General features: G+C 41.6%; 1 protein-coding gene across 5 annotated transcripts in view; it reads right to left on the bottom strand.

Annotated features, from left to right (window-relative positions):
* FBLN1 (fibulin 1) overlaps positions 1-23266 on the bottom strand; it is an 83210-nt gene that overhangs the window by 9952 nt on the left and 49992 nt on the right. For 4 of the 5 annotated variants that reach the window (XM_050984763.1, XM_050984771.1, XM_050984775.1 and 1 more), the window contains 2 exons: positions 12497-12639; positions 10509-10640 (listed from right to left, as the gene is read on the bottom strand). In XM_050984763.1, the coding sequence (XP_050840720.1) occupies positions 10509-10640; positions 12497-12639 (275 nt within the window). Of the gene's footprint in view, positions 1-10508; positions 10641-12496; positions 12640-17083; positions 17537-23266 lie in introns of those variants that run through there. The other variant, XM_009095103.4, reaches the window with a different exon arrangement.

Consider the following 23266-nt stretch of genomic DNA (forward strand, 5'->3'; position numbering starts at 1 on the left):
TCAAGTAATTCATCTGCCTTTATATTAAATTCCAAATAATCTCAGGCTATGTCCTGAAGTCCTGCATTTGGCTGTTCCTGGGCCTCTGTTTCCCCACAGAAAATACTCTGGTCCTTTTTACAGCCTTGTCAGACATGAATAGTCCACAACACAACAGTAACTACCACTTTCTAAGGAATGGATCTTTGGGGATCACAGAGGAGCTTGTTCCTCCTGAAACCTACAGCCATTGTGTTGCTGTTTGCTGTACAAAGAGCCCAAAACTCTGGCACAATGGTAGTAATGTGTGGTGAACAACTTTTTGAAGGGGCAAAGCTTGCTTATGAATTTAAGCAATACAAAACCAATCTCCTCATGTTACTGTGAGATCCTGGACTATAACTTTATTTTCTTTTCTTGTGAAGGCTTTTTTCTTTATGCTGCAGGCCAAGGTTTACAGAATTAAGAGTAAACATCTCTACTGCATCAGAGTTACTTAGGAGTGTTGTCATAGTTTCAGAAGAGATGTTCAGGCACTTAGGGAATTTAGGACTAGGGAAATGATCATGGCAGAGATTATTATAAAAGGTAAATTGATATTATCATTCCAGAAATGAGCAAGAGGAAAATAAACCCAGACATGAATTAATGCTTCTTTGGATCAAATCAGAGGAGTTGCAGGTTAGGCTTGAACACCAAGCTCTCTCAGTCTTCAACATGTAAATACATATCTATAGGGTGAAGCTAAAACTACATAGCAAATTTTTGGCTTTTCAGCCCTTAACTCACAAGAAGTCATGGTAAGATTTGTAATTTCTTATTCAGTATTAATTACAAATATACAGAGTTTATCAGTAGGGTTGAAAAATAATTTACATCCTGGTCACAAACAGAAAATACATGTTTTAGGCTGTAATAGCTTTTTTTTTTGTTTTTGTTCTGTAAAAAGCCTTGTGTTAAAGTTTAATTAAATTCTTTTCCTAAAGGCTTCTGTTTATTACGCAAAAGGTTGTGCCAGAGTAATTATTAGCAGTGCATAAATTGCTCTGCCAACACAGCTCCTGGAGTACTCACTGACCTGTACTATGCCAGGGAAGTCAATCAACCCCTAATTGCCTAATGTGAAAATGCACCATTGCAAATGCAGAGCTCAAACACTGCACATCAGGGAATGTTGTCCTGCACCTGGAAGAGTGAGAGCTGCCTCTGCTGGGCCTCCCAAGGCTCCTGTCAGTCTGTTGCTCCAGCCTGTCAAGGTCCCCCTGGCTGGCAGCACAACTCTGGTTCCTCACCTCTGTGCAGGTGCCCTCTGACCACTGGCCAGGCCCTTGATTAAAAAGTGACCCCAAAATCGACCCTCAGGTGCACCACTGGTGACTGGCGGTGAGCTGTGCTGCTGATCCCAACCCTACCAGCCTGGGGTTCAGCCTTTTTCCAATCTCTCTCACTGCCCACTCATCCAGCCTACATTTCCTTGGGTGAGGGTATGGAGGGAGATGGTATTGAAAGCTTTACTAAAGTCCAGATGAGCAACATCCACTCCTCTCATTAATCCAGCCATCTTCTTGGAGAAGGATGTCAGGTAGGTCAGGCATGATTCTCCTTTCATAAATCCTTGCTGACTGCTCCCAGTGACCTCGTGGTCCTTATGATGTTTGGAAATGGTTTCCAGGTGGATTTGCTCCATCACCTTCCCTGAGAGGCTGATCAGCCTGCACTTCCCTAGATCCTTTCTGGCCTTCCTGAAGATTGCAGTGACATTTGCCTTTTTCTATGGGAGCTTTTGATCACCACAATCTTTTAAAGATACTTGGGAGTGCTTTACAATGACATTGGCCAGTTCCCTCAGCACCCATGGACTTGGTTATTCCCAGTTCAAATGTTCCCCAACCTGAACCTCCTCCACTGTGGGTGAGTATTTCCTGCCCCATATCTTCCTCTTGCTCTGGATCCCCAGGATTTCTGAAGGCCAGTCTTACCAGTAAAGAATGAGGAAAGAAGGCATTGAATTCTTCAGCTCTCTCCATGTCTTTTGTCACCAGTTCTCCTGCCCTATCCTGCCACCAAGGCAGCCTCACAGGCATCATTTTCCTCCACTCCTCTCCAGTTCATGACTGTGCCTAAAGGAACAATCTAGCTGTCAAGCTGTAGGCATTTCCCAGACCACCAGATTTCTGTCTGCTGACTTCAGAAAGTTAATTTATACTTGAGATTCCTCCATCTCTCAAAAGCTGAATAGTTTTTTTTCATTTTCTTTTGTGTGTGTGTGAAACTTTCTCTATTTCTCTCCATTATTTGTCACAGTAACAATGTGGCTCCTGCTATGTGGTGCTCTATAGTTTCTGATATGTTTTATTAATAAGTGGCTGCTCTTTGTAAAATGCAATATTTCTTGGTAATCATCACTTCAGGCATCAAATCATATACAGAAAAATAGCTCTGAAGATATCATTAATCCTTAAGATGCCACACCTGACAAACATAACTACAGTGAAAGGATTCAGAAAACTCATTAATCAAAATACAAGTACCAGAATAGATTTCCTCTTGCTTTGAAGTATATTGCACTCATAACATTGTGAATAAGACCTTCATTCAAGTTTGGTGGTGAAAACTTCACAAAATAAAAGTTTTGGAGACTCAAGTTAGAGCTGTATGTTAGCAAGGTTTCCCTGCTGGTGGAGAACTGCTTCCCAGGAATGTGGCTGGCTATACAAATCTTTGCTGAAGTACCTGGGGACAAGATTTTCAAAAACATACTTTTCAAACATGAACATCCCAGGTCTTTATTTTGTTAAAAGGCCTGTTTTTCAATTTTTGAGCAACCAAGGGCTTATAAAATACTTCAGAAGTCAGTTTGGCCACATAAAATTCACTTTTATAAGGAATATGACACTCAGGGTAATTTCACTGTTGGTTTAAGCTGATCAAAAATAGTGGACCTGCTATACCCTCCACCCCTTTCCTTGGATGAACACCTGGAAGAACCAAAACCACAGCCTGCCACACAAGCACTCCTCTGACCACAGGGTGGAGTGTGTGCTCAGAGGTGGGCAGGAGAAGGGGATTCCCCTCTGGAGCACCAACAGAGCTCCACAACACTGAACACAACATTCTCCTGCTGGGAATAGAAAGCAGCAGTGATTTGGGCACTGTCACAGTGAGAACTGCACTGGTGGCATGAACAGGGCTCCTAATGCCCCAGGCTGCTGGTGCAGTGCTGCCTGCATGGCACATTACCCTGGGAGATAAAAATAATATATGTGCATGTGTGTGTGTATCCCTGGAGAAGTTCTACAACCATTATCCAAGAGTGCAGTACTGGATGCTTCTCTGAGAAGTGTCAAAGAGGACCAGGGGCATGTCAAGACACCCCTCAGAAAACCAGGGTAACCAGGTGGGCCATGCCTGGGACAACAGCCACCACCTCTGGCTCACATCCCTCCCCTGGGCAGAAGCTCTGTGGCCACCAGAATCATTTCTAAGCCATGTAAAGGCAAAGCTCTCTTTTAAAAACTCCTTAAATGATTATCTAAAACTCCCCAGGTACTCACAGCCTTTGGAATTTCCACCCAGGGTACGAGTGTTAGTTGAAGTTTACCTAAAACTGAATCCTCTTCTCTTTTCCCTTTTGTTTCAACTCCAAAGAAAAAAAATGAAATTACAGTACAGGAATTACATTTCAGCATGAGAAAAGGATATTTCTGTATTATTCAACAGATCAGAAATTTAGGATTCAATTTATTAGGAATTCAAAAATTCCATATAAGTTTAATTTCATTAACACTTGGGCTTCTCTAGAAATCTTTGATTGCTGAAATGCATCAAATAAAGAGACCATAAAGAGGTGTCATCACCTCTTCATGTGTTTATTAACACATTTTTTGGCCAGAAACAAATGGTAAATATTTTCAAAGCTAGTATCTGTCATGTTGGATCATATGGAGCCTTGGTATTATGAAAGACTTTTTTAAAAATATCTTTGATTTTACTGAGGTTTGGCCAGTTTACAAATACTGTGTTCTTTATTAAGGACACTAAAAAACTTCAGAGAGATGTGCTCTTATCTTGGTTTGGCAAACTTGAAGTGCTTTTAGATGTCTGGTTTGCCTTCCAGCCAAACCTGGCAATGGGTTTCATTGTTGACAATGCTGTGAAATCACTCATGCCTAAAATGCAATAACTGTATATGAAGTAGCCTCATTAAGAAATAGTTTCCATTATATATTTTTAATCTTTCCTCTTCCACCTTTAGGAATGTGAGATGCTCTGTGTATTAGAAGAGCCTTACACATTTACTAAAACAGGTGGAAAAACTCCAGCAATGATTGTCCAAAATGTGCAAAATCACATATATCAGCCTCTTGCTACTTTATTCCCAATATCTTATTTCATGTGAGAGTGGCTATGTTTACCCTGCCTGTCTCACAATCACACTGTTCCAATTCAGCCAGACTTGGGTCCACCACACCTGGGCAATTAATTATTGCAAAATAATAAAAGCATTTCTTGGCAAAGAGCCACAATTAAGGCACACAGCATGATATGGCTCTGTGATTTGATTTACCATGGAAGAAGAGGAACTGAACCCTGAGGCTTTGCCACAGAAGCCCCTATAGAGTGCTCAGTCATCACCTTGAGGCAACAGCTCTGCTTCTCCTGCTTGCAGAATTCTGACAGGGAGGCTTCCTGAACTTTAGTGTGTGTCAATTCCTGAGCAGCTCTCAAAGGCTAAAATAAGGGTTCACTTCACCACATTTTTCCCCTTTAAAAACAAAAGTTAAGGTAGGGTTGTTTCTAAGTGAGCCAGGTATCTATGAATCATCCTGAGAAAGCTTTAGGATACACCTTGGGTCTTATCTTCCTTTTCTATTTTTATGGGGTGTGTAGGTGCTGCTGCAGGAGTAAGAGGGTTGCTACCAACACACAAACTTGGATATAGCAGCAGAAGCACCTGAATCACAGAATTATTAAGACTATTATTAAGGAAAAGATTAAGGAAAAGATTATCAAGATCATTAAGGAAAAGATTATCAAGACCATTAAGTCCAACCTTTGACCAAACACCACTGTCTCAACTAAAGCAGAGCACTGGGTATCACGTCCAGTCATTAATCAATTGCACAAATATTTCACACTTGGAGATCATCATAAAGGCAGGTTTTTGACAACTTTGAACTGGGGCAGAGCACCTCAGAAAGCTGGATTCCCACAGACATCTCTCTGAGGAACTGCTGTGGTATGTTTCTTGGTGTAGTGGACTTCAAATCTGGCTTTATTTACCCATTTGTGCAGTATCTCAGCCCACTGTTTAACATGAATACCAGAAAATGCATGCTATGCAACCTGAACCAAGGGCTTTTTCTGTCCCTAATCTAGTCCATTTCTTTCCCAAGTTGTCAGGTTTTATACTTCCCACCACAGTTCACAAAACTTCATCCAAGCTGCAGTATAATTTACCTGCCTGCTGAGCCTTATGGAGACTGTAACCAAAGGTGGTCTGTACCACTGGTAACACCTTGCAGCACCTGAGAGGTGAGATGAACATAGATCAAGGAGGAGAGTTGAATTAACCTGACTCTTGCAATGTGCTAGAGTGAAATTTGGCATTAGGAAGGTTGTTCCCCTTGAGATCAAGACTCATTCTCACCAGAAAAGCACCTTCAGCATTTCTCAGCTATGAAATGAAAATTTGCCTCCTGCTCAAGGTGCTTCTTTGCCCCCAGAAGAGCTCTCCATCCTCATTTTTTTTCTGGAGGGGAGGGAGGGTGTTGAGCTATTTGACTACTGAGCAGTGCAGTCAGCAGCCTCCTGAAAGGGCAGGTTTAGGCAGCAAATCCAGGATCCCATTTACCAAATGGCTTCTGGGCACCCTCATCTCCGATGCACTGCTGCTGATTGCAACAGGGCAACCTGGCACAGGGAAAAACTCACAAAATACTCTTTTCTGAGGAGGTCCTCTTGTGAGGGAGGAAACCAGGGATGAAACCAGAACAAAGATACTGAAAGGGACTGTGTGGTTTTTAATCTACAGCTGCAAAACCCTCTTGAAAAACCTACTGAATTATGTCCTGCTCCATGAGCTTGCTGGTAAGGACTGGGCAGCACCAGTGTTGTATGGCCAAACCCCACTGTTGTTTCACACTCATGACATTATAATCACAACAAAGTGTTCCTATTGCTGCTTACTTTCTAGAAAGAGCATCCACATAGGGAGGTAAGTGTTCTCTCTCCTCACCCCTGTAAGCAGCAGAGCTTGCCTGGATGCCCTGGCTCTACACCTCCCTGCCTCACAGAAACCCAGCTGCAGTAAACTGCTGCTTTCAGCTCCAGCTGTGCCAGGAAGCCCACAGGAACCTGGGAAACTCATTTTGCTGAACACCAAAACATAGTAAGGACCAGTCAGCCCAAAGACATTTTTCATTCCCAAAGAGTTTGGAGCAACAGGGAAGGAGAGAGGAGCAGAGGGAAATGTGAAGGTACTGGCCTGGCAGTGGACAGGGGGCCCAGGGACAGAGCTCAGAACCAGATCTTTTGCAGACCAATGACTGAATTTATTCTCAGACCATACAAACATTTGCATGGAGGACTTTAAAAAGACTGCCACACTGGGAATGGCCAAACCACTTATGAGATACAGAACCACTTATGAGATACAGAACCACTTAGGAGATACAGAACCACTTAGGAGATGCAGAACCACTATGAGACACAGAACTACTACCCCTGTGCTAAGGACAGGGGTCACAGAAGTCAGACAGACCTCGAGTCTCCTTCTCCTGCCCCAGCTAATATGGGATTTCACAAGCACACTTGCTCATTGTACCTGATTTTGTTTATCTTTTTGATCATTTGTGACAAGTCTCTCCCCAGACTCTGGAACACACTGAACAATCATGATACCACAGCAGAAATTAGACCAGTGATCAATCCAGCATGGTGCTATCAGTAGTTGAGACACTTTAGTGGCTCAAAGGCAGCATCACAAACTGTCACCCACGTAAAAGAGGCAGGAAATTGAGGACAGAGACAGCAATGGAACCCTTGAAAAGAGCAATGGAGAGCATCCACACACATATCAGTGTGTACAAATGCATTCAAGCACCAGCACAATCCCCCACTGAAACTCCAGAGAGACTTTTTATACCTATATTGGCTCTGGATGTTCTCCAGAAGAACAGCACCATTCTGCTTCAGAGGCAAGGATATAGGCTTAGGTTATTGACCAAATGCAATATGGAAGATTTCAGCCTATCAAAACTACTTTTAGATGTATTATGAAATTTTAAAACCTTCCTGAAGTTTGCCAGACTACAAGGTGGGATTACTGTTTTAAAAAATAAATGCATAGCTGAAGGGGAAAGTGTTTTATAGCAACTGATAATACCTTAGGCACTGATAGGACATTTTTGCACAGGTTGAAAATGCATTCTTCATTTTTCACTGACAGCTGGTTAAAGGAGGAATGCAGTGAAAAGTCTATAAAAGCTTTAAAGAAACACCAGACCTGTTTTTCTCCCACCCATGCTAAGTGATGTTAGGTTTTTAACAGGATCATTTAGATTCATTGCCACCTTGGCATGTAACCACACCAGGAAATGAGGAGTCCCCCAGCACCTTCTGGACCAGGAAATCCCCAGGATTGGGGATGTGCATCTCTTTTTTAATATCACAGGGTAAAAATATTGGAAGCAGCATTTATACAATTCTTTTTCATCAGATTTCATGAAGCCTACACACTGCCTCTCCAGGAATCTGGCTTTCATTCTTCTCTTCCACTGGAGGATACTTTCTGTAGGTCAGCAGAGCTACTTTTGGAGTTTGTTCTTAGTTCTTTTGGCTCCTCCATGTCTGACAGTGCTGATCATTGATTCCTGTTTGATATGTTTTCTTTCCCTCATTTTGCAATACTGTCCTTGCCTCTTTCTTCTCCCACCCTTGGGCCTACTCCTTCTACATATATTTTGGGAGACTGTTCTTTCTTTTTGTAACATTCCCTAGGGCAGTCCTTTCCTCTGCTTCTGTTTTCTTCTTTTATGAACCTCACAACTTCTCCTTCATATTCATCTCCTCCAATGACCTCAGCTGCAATCTCTCCATCAGCAAAGCACAAACCAGCCTGATCAGCCATTCTCCATCCCAGCTCTCACTAACTCAGCTTCCCTAACATCTCCCTGAAGTCTCAGTGTCAGCTTAGAGGAACAATGGCTGGAACTGGCCTGTCCTTTCTCCTCTTTTCCCAGGGCTCCCTCCTTTCTCTCAATCCCTTCATCAGCTTCCTCTGGTCTGATATTGAGTCAAGGTTTATTAAACTAAGGTCTTTCAGGAATTCTAGTTATTATTTTCCTGCTTTTTTCCATTTACTCTTGTGCATTTCATCACACTCTGAACTAGTCTGTGTCTTTTCTTTAACAAAAAAGCCAAACCACCCAATCAACAAAAAGCTCACAGTAGAAATTGTCAATCTTTTCTCTTGTAGAGAAAATTATTATTGTAAAAAAAAGAGATATTTGGTGATCAGATTTCCATTAGCAGACAAAATAGGTTTGATATTCTGGCAATTTCTCCTGAAATAGTACAACAGAATGAAGCATGCTTCTTGTTTCTTTTGCCAATGCATTTATGATTTATTATTAAAATTAATTTATTCTTTTCTATATAGGCAGCAAAAAGACATTACAAAGTATGTATAAAAAAATTTTAAAATATGCTGCATGGATCCCAGTGGCATATGTGGTCACCCAGCATGATGGTCCAGGTGTGCTCTCCCAGAAGTGCATAAATGGATTTTTGCAACAAGCTGGAACATTGCAATTGCAGAAAGATTCCTGAAAACCCTTCTGTTACTGCCCTAGTTGGGCATTTGGTCTGCTAGAGCTGCTGTGTTCCACACAGTTCTGATGTCCCTGTAACTTAGTGGGATAACCACTAAAGCTCTCTGATACTGTCTATGCCCTGTGGGGTTTTCCTCCCTTACACAAACCCTTCCCTTTCTTTAAAACAGGGACTTTGTGAATTCTCATGGACTAGGATCCCATCTGATTTGTCTTGAAAACTTCCCAGAACTTTTCAAGGAAACACCTAACATTCTGATTATTAATAATAATAAAAATTATATTATGATGAGAGCAGCAGAACTGCTGCTGGCAGAATTATTTGCAATCCTAATATCACACAGACAATGTGCTGTCCTGAACCTCTGCCCCTCCAGGTAATTTCAGCTGGGGGGTTGTTTTGATTTTCCTTTTCCAATTCTGCTGTAGGCAGTTTTCTTTGCAGCTTCCATCCATTAATCTCAAAGTACTTTTACACAGAGGAATTAATTAAGAGTCTTACACACAAGAATTAATTAAGACAGTAGAAGGCATGTTTTATCATCTCCACGTTGCACAGGGGGAACTGAGGTGAAGAAAGAGTTGCCCAATTCTTTCACAGAGCTGGGAATATACTTGGGCATGGATCATATCTTCTCAACTCGGTGTATAAGAATATCCTTTCTCTCTTTACAATGTGAGGCAAATAATCTGGTTTACCAAGTAAAATACTACTGACACACAGTCCTGCTCTTCAAAATGGAAACCCTTCCCTCAGGCAAATACCTTGGCCAGTCAAACTTCCAAACACATCCTTCTTTCTTAGTTCAGACAGAGAGAAGCACACGGCACGAAAAGCAAACTACTGTAACTCCTGTGAGATCTGATAACATTTATACTCTGCTAAAGAAATGCCCCAATAACTGAAATCTGTAATCTTATCCTGTTTTAACAGACTCTCCCTTTTTCTCAGCATTCACATGTATACTTCTGTTTGATCAAGAAAGAAATAGAAACCAAATGACTTGGGATTTTTATCTACAGTTCAAAAAACCTTAGCAGAGCTGACATTGTGCTATCCTGCTTCTGAAATGCACCAGTGCCACCTTCAGACCACGTGAAATAGGGCTTTTGAAAGCTGCAGTGGTTTTTCTTTTCCCCAGGACAAGTCCTGCTGAAGCACATGTATGAACCTGAGCAGAATCTGCATGTTCACATACCAAAGCACAAGTGTTCACTGGGAACAGGAGTCCTTTATTTTCATAAATAAACATTAATAAAGAGCAATCAAATGCTACTTTTTAATACCTGGCATGAGAATTCCAGTGTATTCCCCTGCCACTGCCTGGGCAGCTCCCATTGGGCAGAGCAACTCTTCAGCTGGGATCTGTTCCTGCCCTTCTCCTTAACATCATCTGCCAACTGCTCCTGGTTACATTAGGTCCCTCATCATTTTACAACTAAGCCATTTGCATTTTTAGTTAGAGCTAGTTCTGAAAAAAAGTTAAAATACTTCTCAAATTAAAGAATAGGCCTCTAGTATTCTGCATAAAAAATTATCCATGATATTAGTTCAAATTACACATATTGGACTGAAGAATATGAAATCAACACTGTCTTGAAAATCAAGGTAGGGATTAATGGCTTGAATTAATTTTTTTGACCCAGTCCTACAGTATAGCTGAAAGAAGAGAGCAGGCAGAAAACACTACTCACCCACTGTCATACCATCCATGTAACGTTTGATGATATCAAATGAATCTCTTAAATTTCCTTCTGTAATGTCAAATATGATATCTGCCTGGTTGGCTGGATATGTAGGTGTGATGGCACGAAGAAAAATGATCTCTGCAAGTAAAGAGGATCACAGAATGCACTGACATGTATGTGAAAACATCACTGAAGAATCCAACAGAATTTGATCCAAAATGACTTGTCCTCAAAGTTGGTGGAAGATATTACCCTCCCTCACCACTCCCAGTTTGTCCTTTAAAATGGAAAGGCAGAAGATCTAAGGGAAGCAAGAATTTGGATAAATTTGTTTTCTCCTCCTATTTCCACCATCCAAGGGCCCTGAAGCCAAAACACTCTTACTTTTCAAAAGATTGCTCAGAAGAAGCCAATCAGATTTCCAGCATGTACCCGAAGAGGAGAACACCAAGGATCCAGAGGCTGGGCTGAGGAAGGGACCAAACAGATAAACCTCTCCACTCTGATTCCCTAGGCAGTTACACAAAGTATTGCCATTACAAATTCAAGGGTCCTTTGGAGTACTGGAGGAGATGTTTAGGTTTAAAAATCAAAGTGAGACTATTTTCAAGTCCCTTGTGAGGGATGGAGGTATTATTACTCTCATTATTATCCTCACTCTACAGATGATGAAACCAGACTTGGAGCTGTAAGAATTCACCTGAGGCCATGCACTGAATTACAGTTTACATCTTCTGGGCTTCAGCAGTAATCTCAGATCACTAGGTCTCATCTCTTCTTATTAAAACACGAGGATGGACTAATGAGGTTTGGGAAGCATCCTGGGCCAAATCCTTAGCTCTGCTGCCAGTACACCTGGGGAAGCTGAAGGGGTATGCATGGGAGCAGGAGTGGCCATGGGGCATTCCTCCATTCCCTGTGAAGCAGGGCCAGCCAAGGCCTGAAACAGTCCTGACAGAACCCACAGCAGCTCTGCATCAGTGGTTAAATTCTTCCTGTCTGGGCAAGGACTGGGATGTCTTTTTCTCCTCTCCTGCCTGGCGCAGAAGGGAAGAGTCAGCTTTGGCTTTCATTTAGGACAACTTTCTGAAACAGCAAGGCTGAGGCTTTGGGTGCATCAGAAATGGGGATTTAGGGCCTTTAGAAACCCCTCCAAAATGACCTTTGTTACCTCCATACCCTTCTCCCTGTGCCTGTGCCACTCAGTAAGGGGCTGAGAGCAGCAGGGCTGCAGGCAGACATCCCCCTGATGGATGCATTGCCAGAAAATCCATACAAATGGCAAGGAGCAAAAACTGGCTCTTGATCTGTAAGTTTTTAGTTTTTATGTGAGCTAAGAAGGTGAGTGAAAAGTGAGTATGAAACTGCAGGACTTTAAAACTTGCAAGTACTGCAGAGGAGCAGTACTGCAAAAAGCACTCAGTTGGGTGCCTTTTGAAATTCTTGTCTTAAAAACTTTCTGCCCAGTCCTTGGAATTTCCCTTCCTTTAGTCTATAACAAACAACACTCTGTTCATAGGTCAAAAATCAGCCAACCATCATATACTGAATATAATTTATTTTGTGATTAATGTCTGCATGTAAGGTTTTTTATTCTTGGAACAAGTCACCTGTCAGTAGCAAACAACAGGGCATAGACAGATGAGAGAAGTATATTTAGCACCTTGTTCCTACAGCAAAACCTGCAAACAAGGGAAGAAAAAATGTCATGGAGCATATGGCTGTTGTGTGAATAGATGTGGAACATGGGAATTCAGAGTCAATATTTCCTTAGACTGGGAAGCTGTATGAGTTAGAGCTCAGAATGACTTTCTTTCCTCCATAAAATTAAAACTCCTGTGATTGAAGGTTTTAATTAAATGAATGGTAAACTATAATTTGGAGCTGTGCAAGCATTTATTGCACCGGCAGTGAGTCTGGCTTTAGGCAAGGGTTTCTGCTGGAGGTTTTATATGCTGCAGTCTGTTAAATGGAACAAGGAACAAACCACTTACCTTCAGGTCTTGTAAATTCTCTGAAGGTGGGCAGTGAAATGACAGTGTGGGAGATTGTGTGGACAGGATCCAGCAGGCAGCTGACATCATTTGGTCGACAAGACTTAATGCACCGGATGGTATCTGTCTTTTCTAGTCTGACACTAAGAGAAACCAAAGAGAGATTCATTCATATACAGGCTAAATATTAAATACTTGGTGGTTTGCAATCTAGGCAGCCAGAAACTGTAATTGATAGAAGTGCTGATTCTTCACCGCAAAAACTTAGACAAATGCAGTTCATCAGAATTTGGGGACCCCTGAAGAACTTGGTTTGGCTCAGAGTTGCAGTCAAAACCCCCTCAAACCCAGTTCTTCAAGCCAGGCATGTGAAAACAAAGAGAACTGTAGTGCCCAGGATGCCATGTAATGTCCTTTTCCAAGGATGAACAATGAGACCCACACCCTCTCAACCTGCTCTCAGTGATTTCAGTGGAGCCACTTTTACTTGCACAAGCCTTTTTTACTCAGTCATATAAAGCAGACAGAATTGTTTCTGTTTTAGAAACCTGGCATAAATATGTAAAGGCCCAACTTTCACAATTTTCAATGTAGCAAAGGCCAGAAGAGCCTCTTTTAAGTCTTTTTTTTCACACCCTCCTTTTCCATCTGAAAGAACTGAGAAAACAGAGAGGAATGGAAACTAGAGAGGAAAAAAAGTTAACCACATTATTTAAAATCTCAAAGGTTGAATTCTGAGCTTGGGGAAATGGTAAGGATCATTTCATATTCCATCCCAAGCAGCTGCTCATTCGGCCTTGAAAGTCTATTAAAAGTTAAATGACTTCTCACCCTTGTCCACTAGAGTGAATTTAAAGTCACTTACAGTTCAAGAACTTCACACAATGCCCACTCTGTGTCCATGAGAGATGAAAGGGCTGTGCTGGGACTTCAAATGTGACTAAGCCCCACAAATGATCTCAACTTTGACCTGCCCATTTCTACATATTTCTAAGTGGAAAAAGAAAATGCTGCAGTGTCAGAGGGTGGGGAATTAAAAGACTAAAAGTAAGAAAAAATTACTGAGTTAAAGGGAAACTAAAAAAGGAAGATTTATTTTGTTAGATACTTCTAAAAACAAATCATTCTTGCTCTTTTCAAAATGTCTTATCCCAGTCCACACCTACAAACCACCTTTTTCCAGATGTTCAAAGGGACTTTATGGCTGTATTTATAATCAATATATCGGTAACTTCCTATTACATGTTCCCAACTCTGCTCATCAAAAAAAAAAAAACACAAAAAAAAAAAATTAAGCCAAGCATGATGATACTGTAAGAAGTTAAATAAGGGAAAAACACAAATCAACATCAAGGAACTCATGCTTCAACAGATGTGAACTGGCACAGTCCATGGGGAGGCAACAGAGCTAATAAACTCCAGCTGAGCCTGGTATACAGGTATTACAGAGGAATACAGGTATTCACACCCTGTACTTGATGTTTGGAGACTGGACAGGAGATACAGGCCAGAAGAGGTGGCCTGTGCCCTTTTACTTCCCACCATTATCTGTGTGCAAAGTCTTGTCATGCCCTAGACACCTACCCTACACACAGCAGCTTGCATAACTTATTTTGGGACACTATTGCAGATTAAGTACTGTTAGAATACACAGAACATCCTAAATTACCACAGCTGTATTTAGATAATAGAATTTGTATGCAAAAAACATTGTGGTGGGAGTGCCTCAGGCATTCAGTAGTGGTCTCCTTTTGCTTCTTCCTGGGAATTAAAGGGAGATTTACTCTCAACTTCAGCTGGAACAAAAGGCAAATACAAGTATTTCTGAAATACTTTGCCAATAAAGCCATCATTTTGTGTAAGATGAAGTCATAAATAAGACTTGCATTCATGATGTTAACCTGTGGAATAAAGCCTTCTGACATGACTGGTACAGATCAGAGGATCTCAATGGTCACAGGTGATTTGTGTGAGCTCTCATCTAACCTGAGTTTACAGATCCATCCAGCTTAAAACCACACATGTGGTTATGAGCTGGATGGATGCAGATAAATGTCTGTGTCACCTCTATTTCCTTGCACCTTTTCTCTCTCCTCTTACAAATTCCACTATCTTGGGGTTTTTTTTTGAATACTCTGTCTACACTGCTAAACTGGAATTTGTTCCTTCATTATACTCACTCTCTGATCACCTTTCTTTTGCTATCCCTGCTAATTGCCTCATGCCAGCATATCCAAAGTGCAGTTGATAAGGCTTTGTTCTCTCATTGCTTCATCTTTTGGACATCTCTGAACTGGAGTAACTTCTTTCACAACTAACATCTTTCTCAAATCCTGATATTTGCTATAAATTATATGCTCTGTTCTCATACTACTTTATAATTTTATCCTTACACATCATCTTTGCATTTCATCTTCTGATTAGCTGATGTTTTCCATTTTGTTCATAGTTGGGACTATGACTGGCAAAATTTTCTTCCTCAGTGATGAGAACCTTTTTATTTGTACCTTTCCTTCAAGTTTTCTGCCTCTAGCACAAATTACTGCTATGGAGATCATCTTCCCTCTTGGCATTTTCATTTAAAGAGAAGAAAGCTAAGAAACAGCTCAGCTGCTCTGATTATTTCCAGAGTATAATCTTCTCATCCTTCTAAAGTCCTGGTATGATTCTTTTTCATTTTGTCTCCTAGATTCAGTCAGTAAGTTCTTTGGACCAGGAGCTGTGATTTCATTTTCATTTGGAAAACATAAATAGCACTATGTAATTACCTACATGCTACTGAAAGTTCCAGGGACACTGCAGCATTCAAGCATCTAATACAGGGGAAGGTGAGCTTTGTGCTCTTGAGTTCCTTGCTAAATACAATTAATATGGCAGCATTTTACAACACTGAGGGCCATGTTCTCAAAATCCCTTCTTTTCCTAAGAAAATCCCTTATTTTCCTATATTCCCTATATATATTTTTTTGCCAAAAAAAAAATATATATCCTAATGTTTGCAAAAATGAAGTTTATTTTTGAATAGTTATCCTACTTCATTATGGCCTCATAAGGAACTGGTAGCCAGGGCACCTTCTGTGGCAGTAATAAACCCCATAGCTCAGGTGACACAGGCTGTGCTCTCAGTATTTAAACCTGGGACTCAACCCCCACTGGCAGCTTCTGGCACCTGTATAAGGATGTGTCAACAGGCTTATTAACCACTGGCATTCCTTATGAGACCTGAACTCTGTCAGCCAGCTGTGATAAACTTTGCCTTGGGGAATATGTAATACTCTGGCAGAGTGCTGCAATCCTGCCCTGATCCAGGCTCTGGCTGATGGTGAGCCTGAGAGCCTGCAGCTTCCAGCCCATGGAGTCATTCCTTGTGCTCAGGTGATTAAGGCTCAGGATCTTGCTTTAGAAGGTTCCCAGTTTCCACCCTTGTACCCTGACTGTGCTGTTAGCACTTACATAGTGAGATATTTTTTCTACAGGTGCATTCACATGGATTATTCCCTGTTCTTCTATGGAATGACTGTTCTGCCTGTCTAATGAGCAGCAGAGACACCTGAGCCCAGGGTAGTGTAGAACATTAATTTTTGGATCATATCTCTGGGAATGAGCTTTTAATATTTTTCAACACAAGGACTCTGTGTAATAAATAAATCCTCTTCCAGCTCAGAAAATAAAAGAATTCCAAAGATATTCTGGTTGTATTGTTCTTGACTGCTTAGAAGTAAACAAAGAAAGTCAGAGGAAAGGAAGAAAGATTTGGATATTAGAATTCTGACTGACTTTTCAGAGCACTTATGATTTGGTGTGATGGCAGTTGTGGAGAAAGTTTTTACTGGTCAAAATTTATCAGCTTTAATATGACAGCTGGAGAGAAAAAAGTGTTATGAGACAAATCAAATATATTTTTCAAATGTTCCTGTAGATGGGAATGTTTCAGGATATAGCTTGCGAAACAGAAAGGAGCTCTCTGCTATTAGTTGAATGCTCTTAGGAAGCTGACTGCTGTTCTGCTGTCATTAGTTTTTCCATTCAGCAAAAATTCCACAGAAAGAAAGATGAACTATCTCTCAAATAAATGTTCTTTGGAGGAGATTAGCTTTTGTACCTTCCTTAGAAGCTAGAACTGGGTGGAAATCAGCATTAGCTCATGGGATACAACAGAGCAACAATAAATAGGACAGCTTGAGAATCTGGCTGCACACTTTCATACTGACCCACCTCAGGGCTCCTAAGGGTCCAAGTTATGCCCTTTTAACAGAGTTTCAGAAAATCCAGACTATTTGCCACATAATGGATGAAATTTTCTAGAGATGTCTCAGTTCAGACAGTTCAAAGTATGTACCTATTTCCTTTGGAAAATTTAGACCTAATCCTATGTAACTGTGTATGATCAGTTGACTCCCCTACTGTGTGAAGTAAATTAATGGCTTTCAGTCCTCAGAATGCTCAGGTAATGAACTCTTAGACACCAACTTCTGCTTTGTATTATGATGCAGAGTACACAGAAGAATCTCCCCAAATTAAGATGTTCAGTTATAAGGGAAAGTGGAAAACTGTATTGATGATGGCAAATAAAATGCAAGTGCAGCATGCAACAGATGAACTAAAACTTTATTAAAATCGGGGATGGGGGGGGGAAGCTACTCTTAGAAGAGAAAGAGTAGCCAGTGATGGCTGTAAGTTAGGGATCAAAGCTGTGCAGAGACAAAGATAAAAAGTTTGGCAATAAATGTGTTGGCAGTTCCGTGGCGGGAAAGTCGCATTTGAATTGTCAGAAGAAGGTCTCTGGGCTCTGTGATTTGACGCTGCATGACCACAAGGCCACTGTGGTTGTTCACTTTTTTTGTGGTGAAAAACCCCTCCTGGTTCCCGCTGATGATGGACAGCTGAATTTTATCCCCAGGGACAGCATTGGAAGGGCCCATGCGGAAAATGTCGGTGGGTACTTGAATGTTGGTGGGAAAAGAGAGGTGATAGTAGGTTATTCTCAGGGGCAGGCTCTGGCACTCCTTATTTTCATTACAAGGCAAGCGCTCACAGCGACTGCAAGAAAAGTGAGAACACAAGACAAGAGGAAGATTAGCGCACATTTAGCGAGTGGGAGGGAGAGCAGGGGCACTGGGGGGGGGGAAGATAGGCTGACTTGCATCCTGCATCCATTCTTCAGCCTGGCACCTCACTCATTGCAAAGGGATAGGAATTCAATAAGGATGGACTTGCCTGCAGCTGGGGCTCTGGCAGAAGCGTTGCCATTGTCAGAAGTGTTGCCCTTGCTCTGCAGGCACAGATGGATCAAGTCTGGCACCTCAGCAGGGGTGAGAGTTTATTTTCATTTACAACAGCCAAGCCCCTCTGGGAGAACACTGCCACTGTTTCCCCCTCCAAGTTTTAGTCTTTTGCTGGCTGGACATATGTTCAGTAAAGGAAGAGATTCTAAATGGTAAGGGAGTTGTCTGTGTCCTACTTGGGATGTCTGGCTGTATTTTAAGGCTGAGTGAAGTATTCTGAAAACCATGAATGTTCAAGGAGTTGGTCTCTGAAGATGAACCTTTTCCTGCTGATATGGCACAAGTACTGCTCTGTGCTATCAGAACCAACCAGAGTCAGTCTGACACCCATCTAGGCAAGCCCTGAACACAAGATCCAACAGCCTGATGTCTCCAGCGTGTGTCCTACACATTCAGCCTCCTCCTACATAGCCCTCATGGGAATGATTTCCCATGACTTTCTGGTGAGAGAGGAGTTTGCCCTCTGTTCTTTCCTTACCCCAGCACCGTGTCACAGTGAAAAATCCAGAGCACTAGCAAGAGATCACCCATGTAGGCTGGCAGGGAGCCACAAACCTTTACAGTAGCAGTCACAATCTTCATGAATTCTGTTCCAGAGAGAAGTGAACTTTGTCCAGAAAATATGGTAGACAGCTATGGGCATCCAAGTCCCTGCTGTTTAAGGGTGTTACAGTTTATGGACACATTAATGGAGGTCTGACATCAGGGTACCTGGTGGGTTTGAGAAGTGTGTAAAGGATTCCTTACTGGGTAAGTTTGTATGCATTTCAGATTAAAGATAAGCCCAAATCACCACACAAGAATCCAAATATTCTTTCAGGCAGGTGTGTGGAAGTAAAGGTAGACAACAACAAGGATCTCAGCTGGATGATGACTTTGCAAAATTTCATCATGATCAGGTTGAGAACTTAGCTCCAAACTTGCCTCATGCAAAACTATGAATCAATTAAATCATATGCAAGAGTTTCTCCACTCCAAGCAGTATTTGCTCCACTGATTGAAATTTTGGAACCTAAACAATTTCTTTCTTTACCAAGAAATGCTCCAGCATAAAAACATGGTTTGTTTCTTACCACCTCAAGGAAGTCTGAGTGTCCATTTCATTACTTTATTCTGACATGAGTTTGAGCTCCTATCAGCAGTATCTGCTACCAACAGAGCTGTGGTTCATGAGCAAGCCCCACTTTGTTACCAATGCACAGTGATCTGAATTCCAGGAACTCCTCACTATATGCAATATCAGCACTTTCAAGAAGACTAATTAAAAGTACCCTCAGTTCTTCAATTAATGTGTTGCATGTTTTCTTTTAATACTACTTGCAAACAAAAGTAGTTCTTTGAAGCAATTCTTTGAAGATTTGAATGCATTCTTAGCTTTATTCATGTGTTTAAAGATCATGCACAAGTCCTCACAGGATGGCCAGCTAATTAGGTGTGGATACTCTTGAAGTATTTTCAGGTATGGAGAGATCTGCATTCCTTTCTGAAACGTCATTAATAACTCCACTAAGGAGAATTACTTGGTGCTGTTAAAATCATGAGGCTACTTGGTTTTGCTGAAATCATGGAGCATGTTGAGACAGTTAATTCCTTAGTTGGAAATATTTTCTTCAAGTACAGCTTCTTAGAAGCATGTACATGCTTATGAGCACTTACACTCTCATGAAGATGCTCTCCTTTATTATTTTATAAAAGTAAAATACATTTTTAAATTATGGCTAGAAATTTTTAAGAGAACAAAAAACCAAAGCTCCCAGCTTTCAAAGTAAAAGGATGTTCTGTGGATTCAGAAAGTTATTTGTGAAGACAGATGTGCCTGCAGCTAGGACTAAAATTATTCAAAATTCATCATCTTTTATCTCATGCTTTGGTGGTATGCACTACACACTGCACTGTAGGTTCAGTTAATGTGCAGTAATTGTTCCCTCAAATAACCACAGAGGAGAGATGGCAAACATTATTACTTTCAAGAGCCAGAGTTCATTCTGGGGTCACACACCACAAAGGTGAGAAGCAAAGAGCATTTCAAACCCCAGGGTACTCTCTAGACCTCAGTGGGCAGCAGGAAATCACAGGGTGGGGGAATGCAGCAGGCTGCTGCTGAGGAGGGAGCAGCCCAAGCCCTGTGGCTCCTTGGGACAGGTGAGCTGCCTGCAGAGCTCCTGTGTCCTGCCCCTGCACTGTGAGACACAGGACAGAGACAAGGGCTCTCCCCAAGGAGAGAGGAGTGCAGGGGAGGCAGAAAGTGCTACCAGAGAAAACCAGCCCAGAGCCCAGGGGCAGTTTTAGATGTCTCTGCAAAACTCTGAAATCAGGTGCATGGGCTACAAAAGTTAAGTGTATACTGCTGCTAAATGCTTATTCCTGAATTTGAACCCAGTTATTTTAGCTTACTTTCTACTCTGTTCTATTATGTTTATTTATGTGGCTGAAATACTGGTTCCAAAGAATTACTCCCAGTTTGAATTTCATGTACCAAACATTGATAAATGAAAACTACGAAAACTGGAGGGATTCCATTTGTAGAAAATAAATTTTGTAACAGAAAAACGAGGAAAAAAACATATTGTGCCTTCCCTCACGTTAATTTCTGAGTCAGGTTTTCACTTCATTGTGCTCAAAGGGGTTGAGTGGTATGCAACAATTCCTCACGTACTGAAGGAAAACGAACTTTCTATTAGCAAGATTTATGGCTTTAGGGCTTGCTTCCTACAGGGAAACCAACTCAACATGCTGAACAACTAACCAAGTTTTATTAGTGAACTATCTCTGCTGTAGACTTCCAGAGCTGTAACAGCCTTCCAAGCCTCCTAGAATATATTCCCCTGCAAAGTGGGGGAAAAAAAATATTCCTCTTGCTTGTGCTACTGTTGGTGTGCACTTCTTTTCAGCAGGTTGCACCACACCATGAGGTCCAAGTGAGCCATTGCCACATCATGGACATGGATGCCAATGATCAGCTGTGCAGGGAAGGTGTTTTTGTCTTAAACAGACCAAAACTTTAAGGGAATGAAACTAACTGATGGTTGGTCTTCACAGACAATTCTTAACCAGAGGAGAATCTGGAGCCCCACTTCAGGAAGGGAGACAGGATACAGCAGAGTAGTAATGAGGATGGACAAGCGCTCTCTATGCTCCTTCTGTCTGGAGATAGAAAGTCCCTAGGACATTTCAAGGTGTAGAGGAGACAGAACTACATTGTCTTTGCCCTCAGCAATGAGCCTTTACATCCTATCCTTGTCCCCTTCATCTGTCTTTCCTAATCTAGTTTCTTCTTCCTATCCCCTTTCCTCTGTCCTGTGGCCCTTGCTTCTCACTCAGATATTTGGCATCAGGACTGTCTACTCAGCCACTGCCAGTCCTCCTCTTGCTCCATTCTCTCCTGACTGACACTTTGTTCTCTGAGTTTCCACCTCACAGCCCTAGACCCAAAGCATAGGATCTTTGTGTGGCCATCCCAAATTATTACTTTGATGGTCCCAAATCCAAATCTGGATTAGAATAATGGAATCATTAAGGATAGAAAAGACCTCCAAGACCACTGAGTCCAGCCTGTGACCCAGAGCCTTGTCACCCAGACCAAAGCACTGAGTGCCACATCCAGGCATTCCTTGGAAACCTTCAGAAATGGGGACTCCACCACCTTCCTGGGCAGACCTTCCAATGCCTGACCACCATTTCAGGGAAGAAATTCTTCCCAATGTCCTCTTGTCCTGTCATCAGTTCCCTGGAATCAGCCACCCCTGACCATAAGGACCTGACCCCTGTGGTTGCCCCCTTTGTAGTTTTACCCCACTTTACCTGCTGCCCCTGAAGCATCTCCCAGACTCATTCTCCTCATCTTGACATACCTTCAGATCCCTCCCTCCCTACATTCAACCAAGTTTTATCTCCAAGTTTTCATTTTCTTCTCCCCAAGCTGGCTCCTCTCTCACCCATGCTAGAAACATCTCACTTATCCATGGAGCTGGGGCTGTCCAGGCAGGCAGCACTGGCCCAGGACAGACTGGGCTCCTCTCCTGAGCCAGGGAGCAGGCTCAGACAGACTGTGAAGCTGCATCTGCATGTCTCAGACTGCTCTGAAGATCAATCAGAAGCTCAGGACCACTAAATCAGAAGTGAACTCTTTGTTGATGGAAGAAAAAGACCTCCCTATTGGTAGGAAGAATTAAATTGCAGTGAGGGAGATAGCCAAACACAAAGACAGATTGCTGCTGAGGCTCTGAAATATTAATCCTTCAAGGACTTGAAGCAAAAAAACTCTCAGAAAGATTCCAGGTACATCTGAGCCCATTTTGGCAGAGAGGAGTGGATAAAGTTTACCCATCAAGATCTTAATTTCTTAAAAAAGGCTGAAGGCAATTTTACAAATTTTACAAAGTCTGTAATTTTAAAAGTTTCAGAGGATTTTGGTAAGGATGACAAAAAAGTGCAAAAGCAATTTCATAGCAAATTTCAGATTTCTGCTCCATAGCATGACAGCAAACTGCTAAAATAAATAAAAAAAAATCACCAAAATGTCTTTAAAACACACATACCAGTGTCCTCCTCTCTACACTTGTTCTTGGAAATGGGTGAACTGCTCTGGCTGAAATTTGCCAAAACTTGAGCCTGAGTCAGACACCTAGCATGTAAAATTTCAGCCATTGGTTACATTTTGGCAAAATTTTAAGGAGTTAAAAACATGTCCTTATAATGATAAGCACCAGGCAATCTTAATAATATGCACAGACATGTCTAGAAAATACAAACAGTTCCCCATTTGGCTCAATGCAGCACACATCTGACATGTTGCCATAAACGCTTCTTTATCTTTTCTACTATTTTTCTTGGCTTAAATATTACAAATGTTAGACTTCAATGCCATATAAAGAGAAGTTAATTGTTATGCAATTTGAAAACAAAAACTGTTTGGCAAGGCAGTGCAGCAAGTTAAGTTCTATTATGAGGAGCAGCAGATCTTATCTATCCTGGGAAAAATCCCAAGACTGATCAATGAAAAACAAAAAGCAGAATTTAAGTAAAAGAGATAAGGCCTTCAACAAAATTGTTACCATTTAGATCAAGCCAGGCATTTTGCTGTCTTTGGGGAAGATAACACAGACTGTTTCTTCCTGGAGCTCAGTATCTAAACAGCATCCTGAGGTTCCAGCCCATAGCTTGGGATGATACTGCAATTACCTGATGGCAATTGCCACTGCAACAGACATCAGGCAAAAACCTCTGCTTTACAGGTACTGGCTAAAGAAGTTTCTGGATCACTGAGTGCTGTTGGCCTGAACGTAAAGATTTTGAGGAAAAATAAGAATAAGAAAACTTGGATTTACAGGATTGAGGCCTATTAAATTATAGCTATTCCAAAGAAAATAGTGGGGAACAGGGTAAAAATATTTCCTGATGTGCCAGCTTGATGGGAATAGAAAAATAAGCTGTCTTATGATGTGCCAAGTTGGTGAAACTGGAATGTGTTTGGAATAAAAAGCAG

The sequence above is a fragment of the Serinus canaria genome, chromosome 1A, assembly GCF_022539315.1.
Source record: "Serinus canaria isolate serCan28SL12 chromosome 1A, serCan2020, whole genome shotgun sequence".
Taxonomy (NCBI): Eukaryota; Metazoa; Chordata; class Aves; order Passeriformes; family Fringillidae; genus Serinus; species Serinus canaria.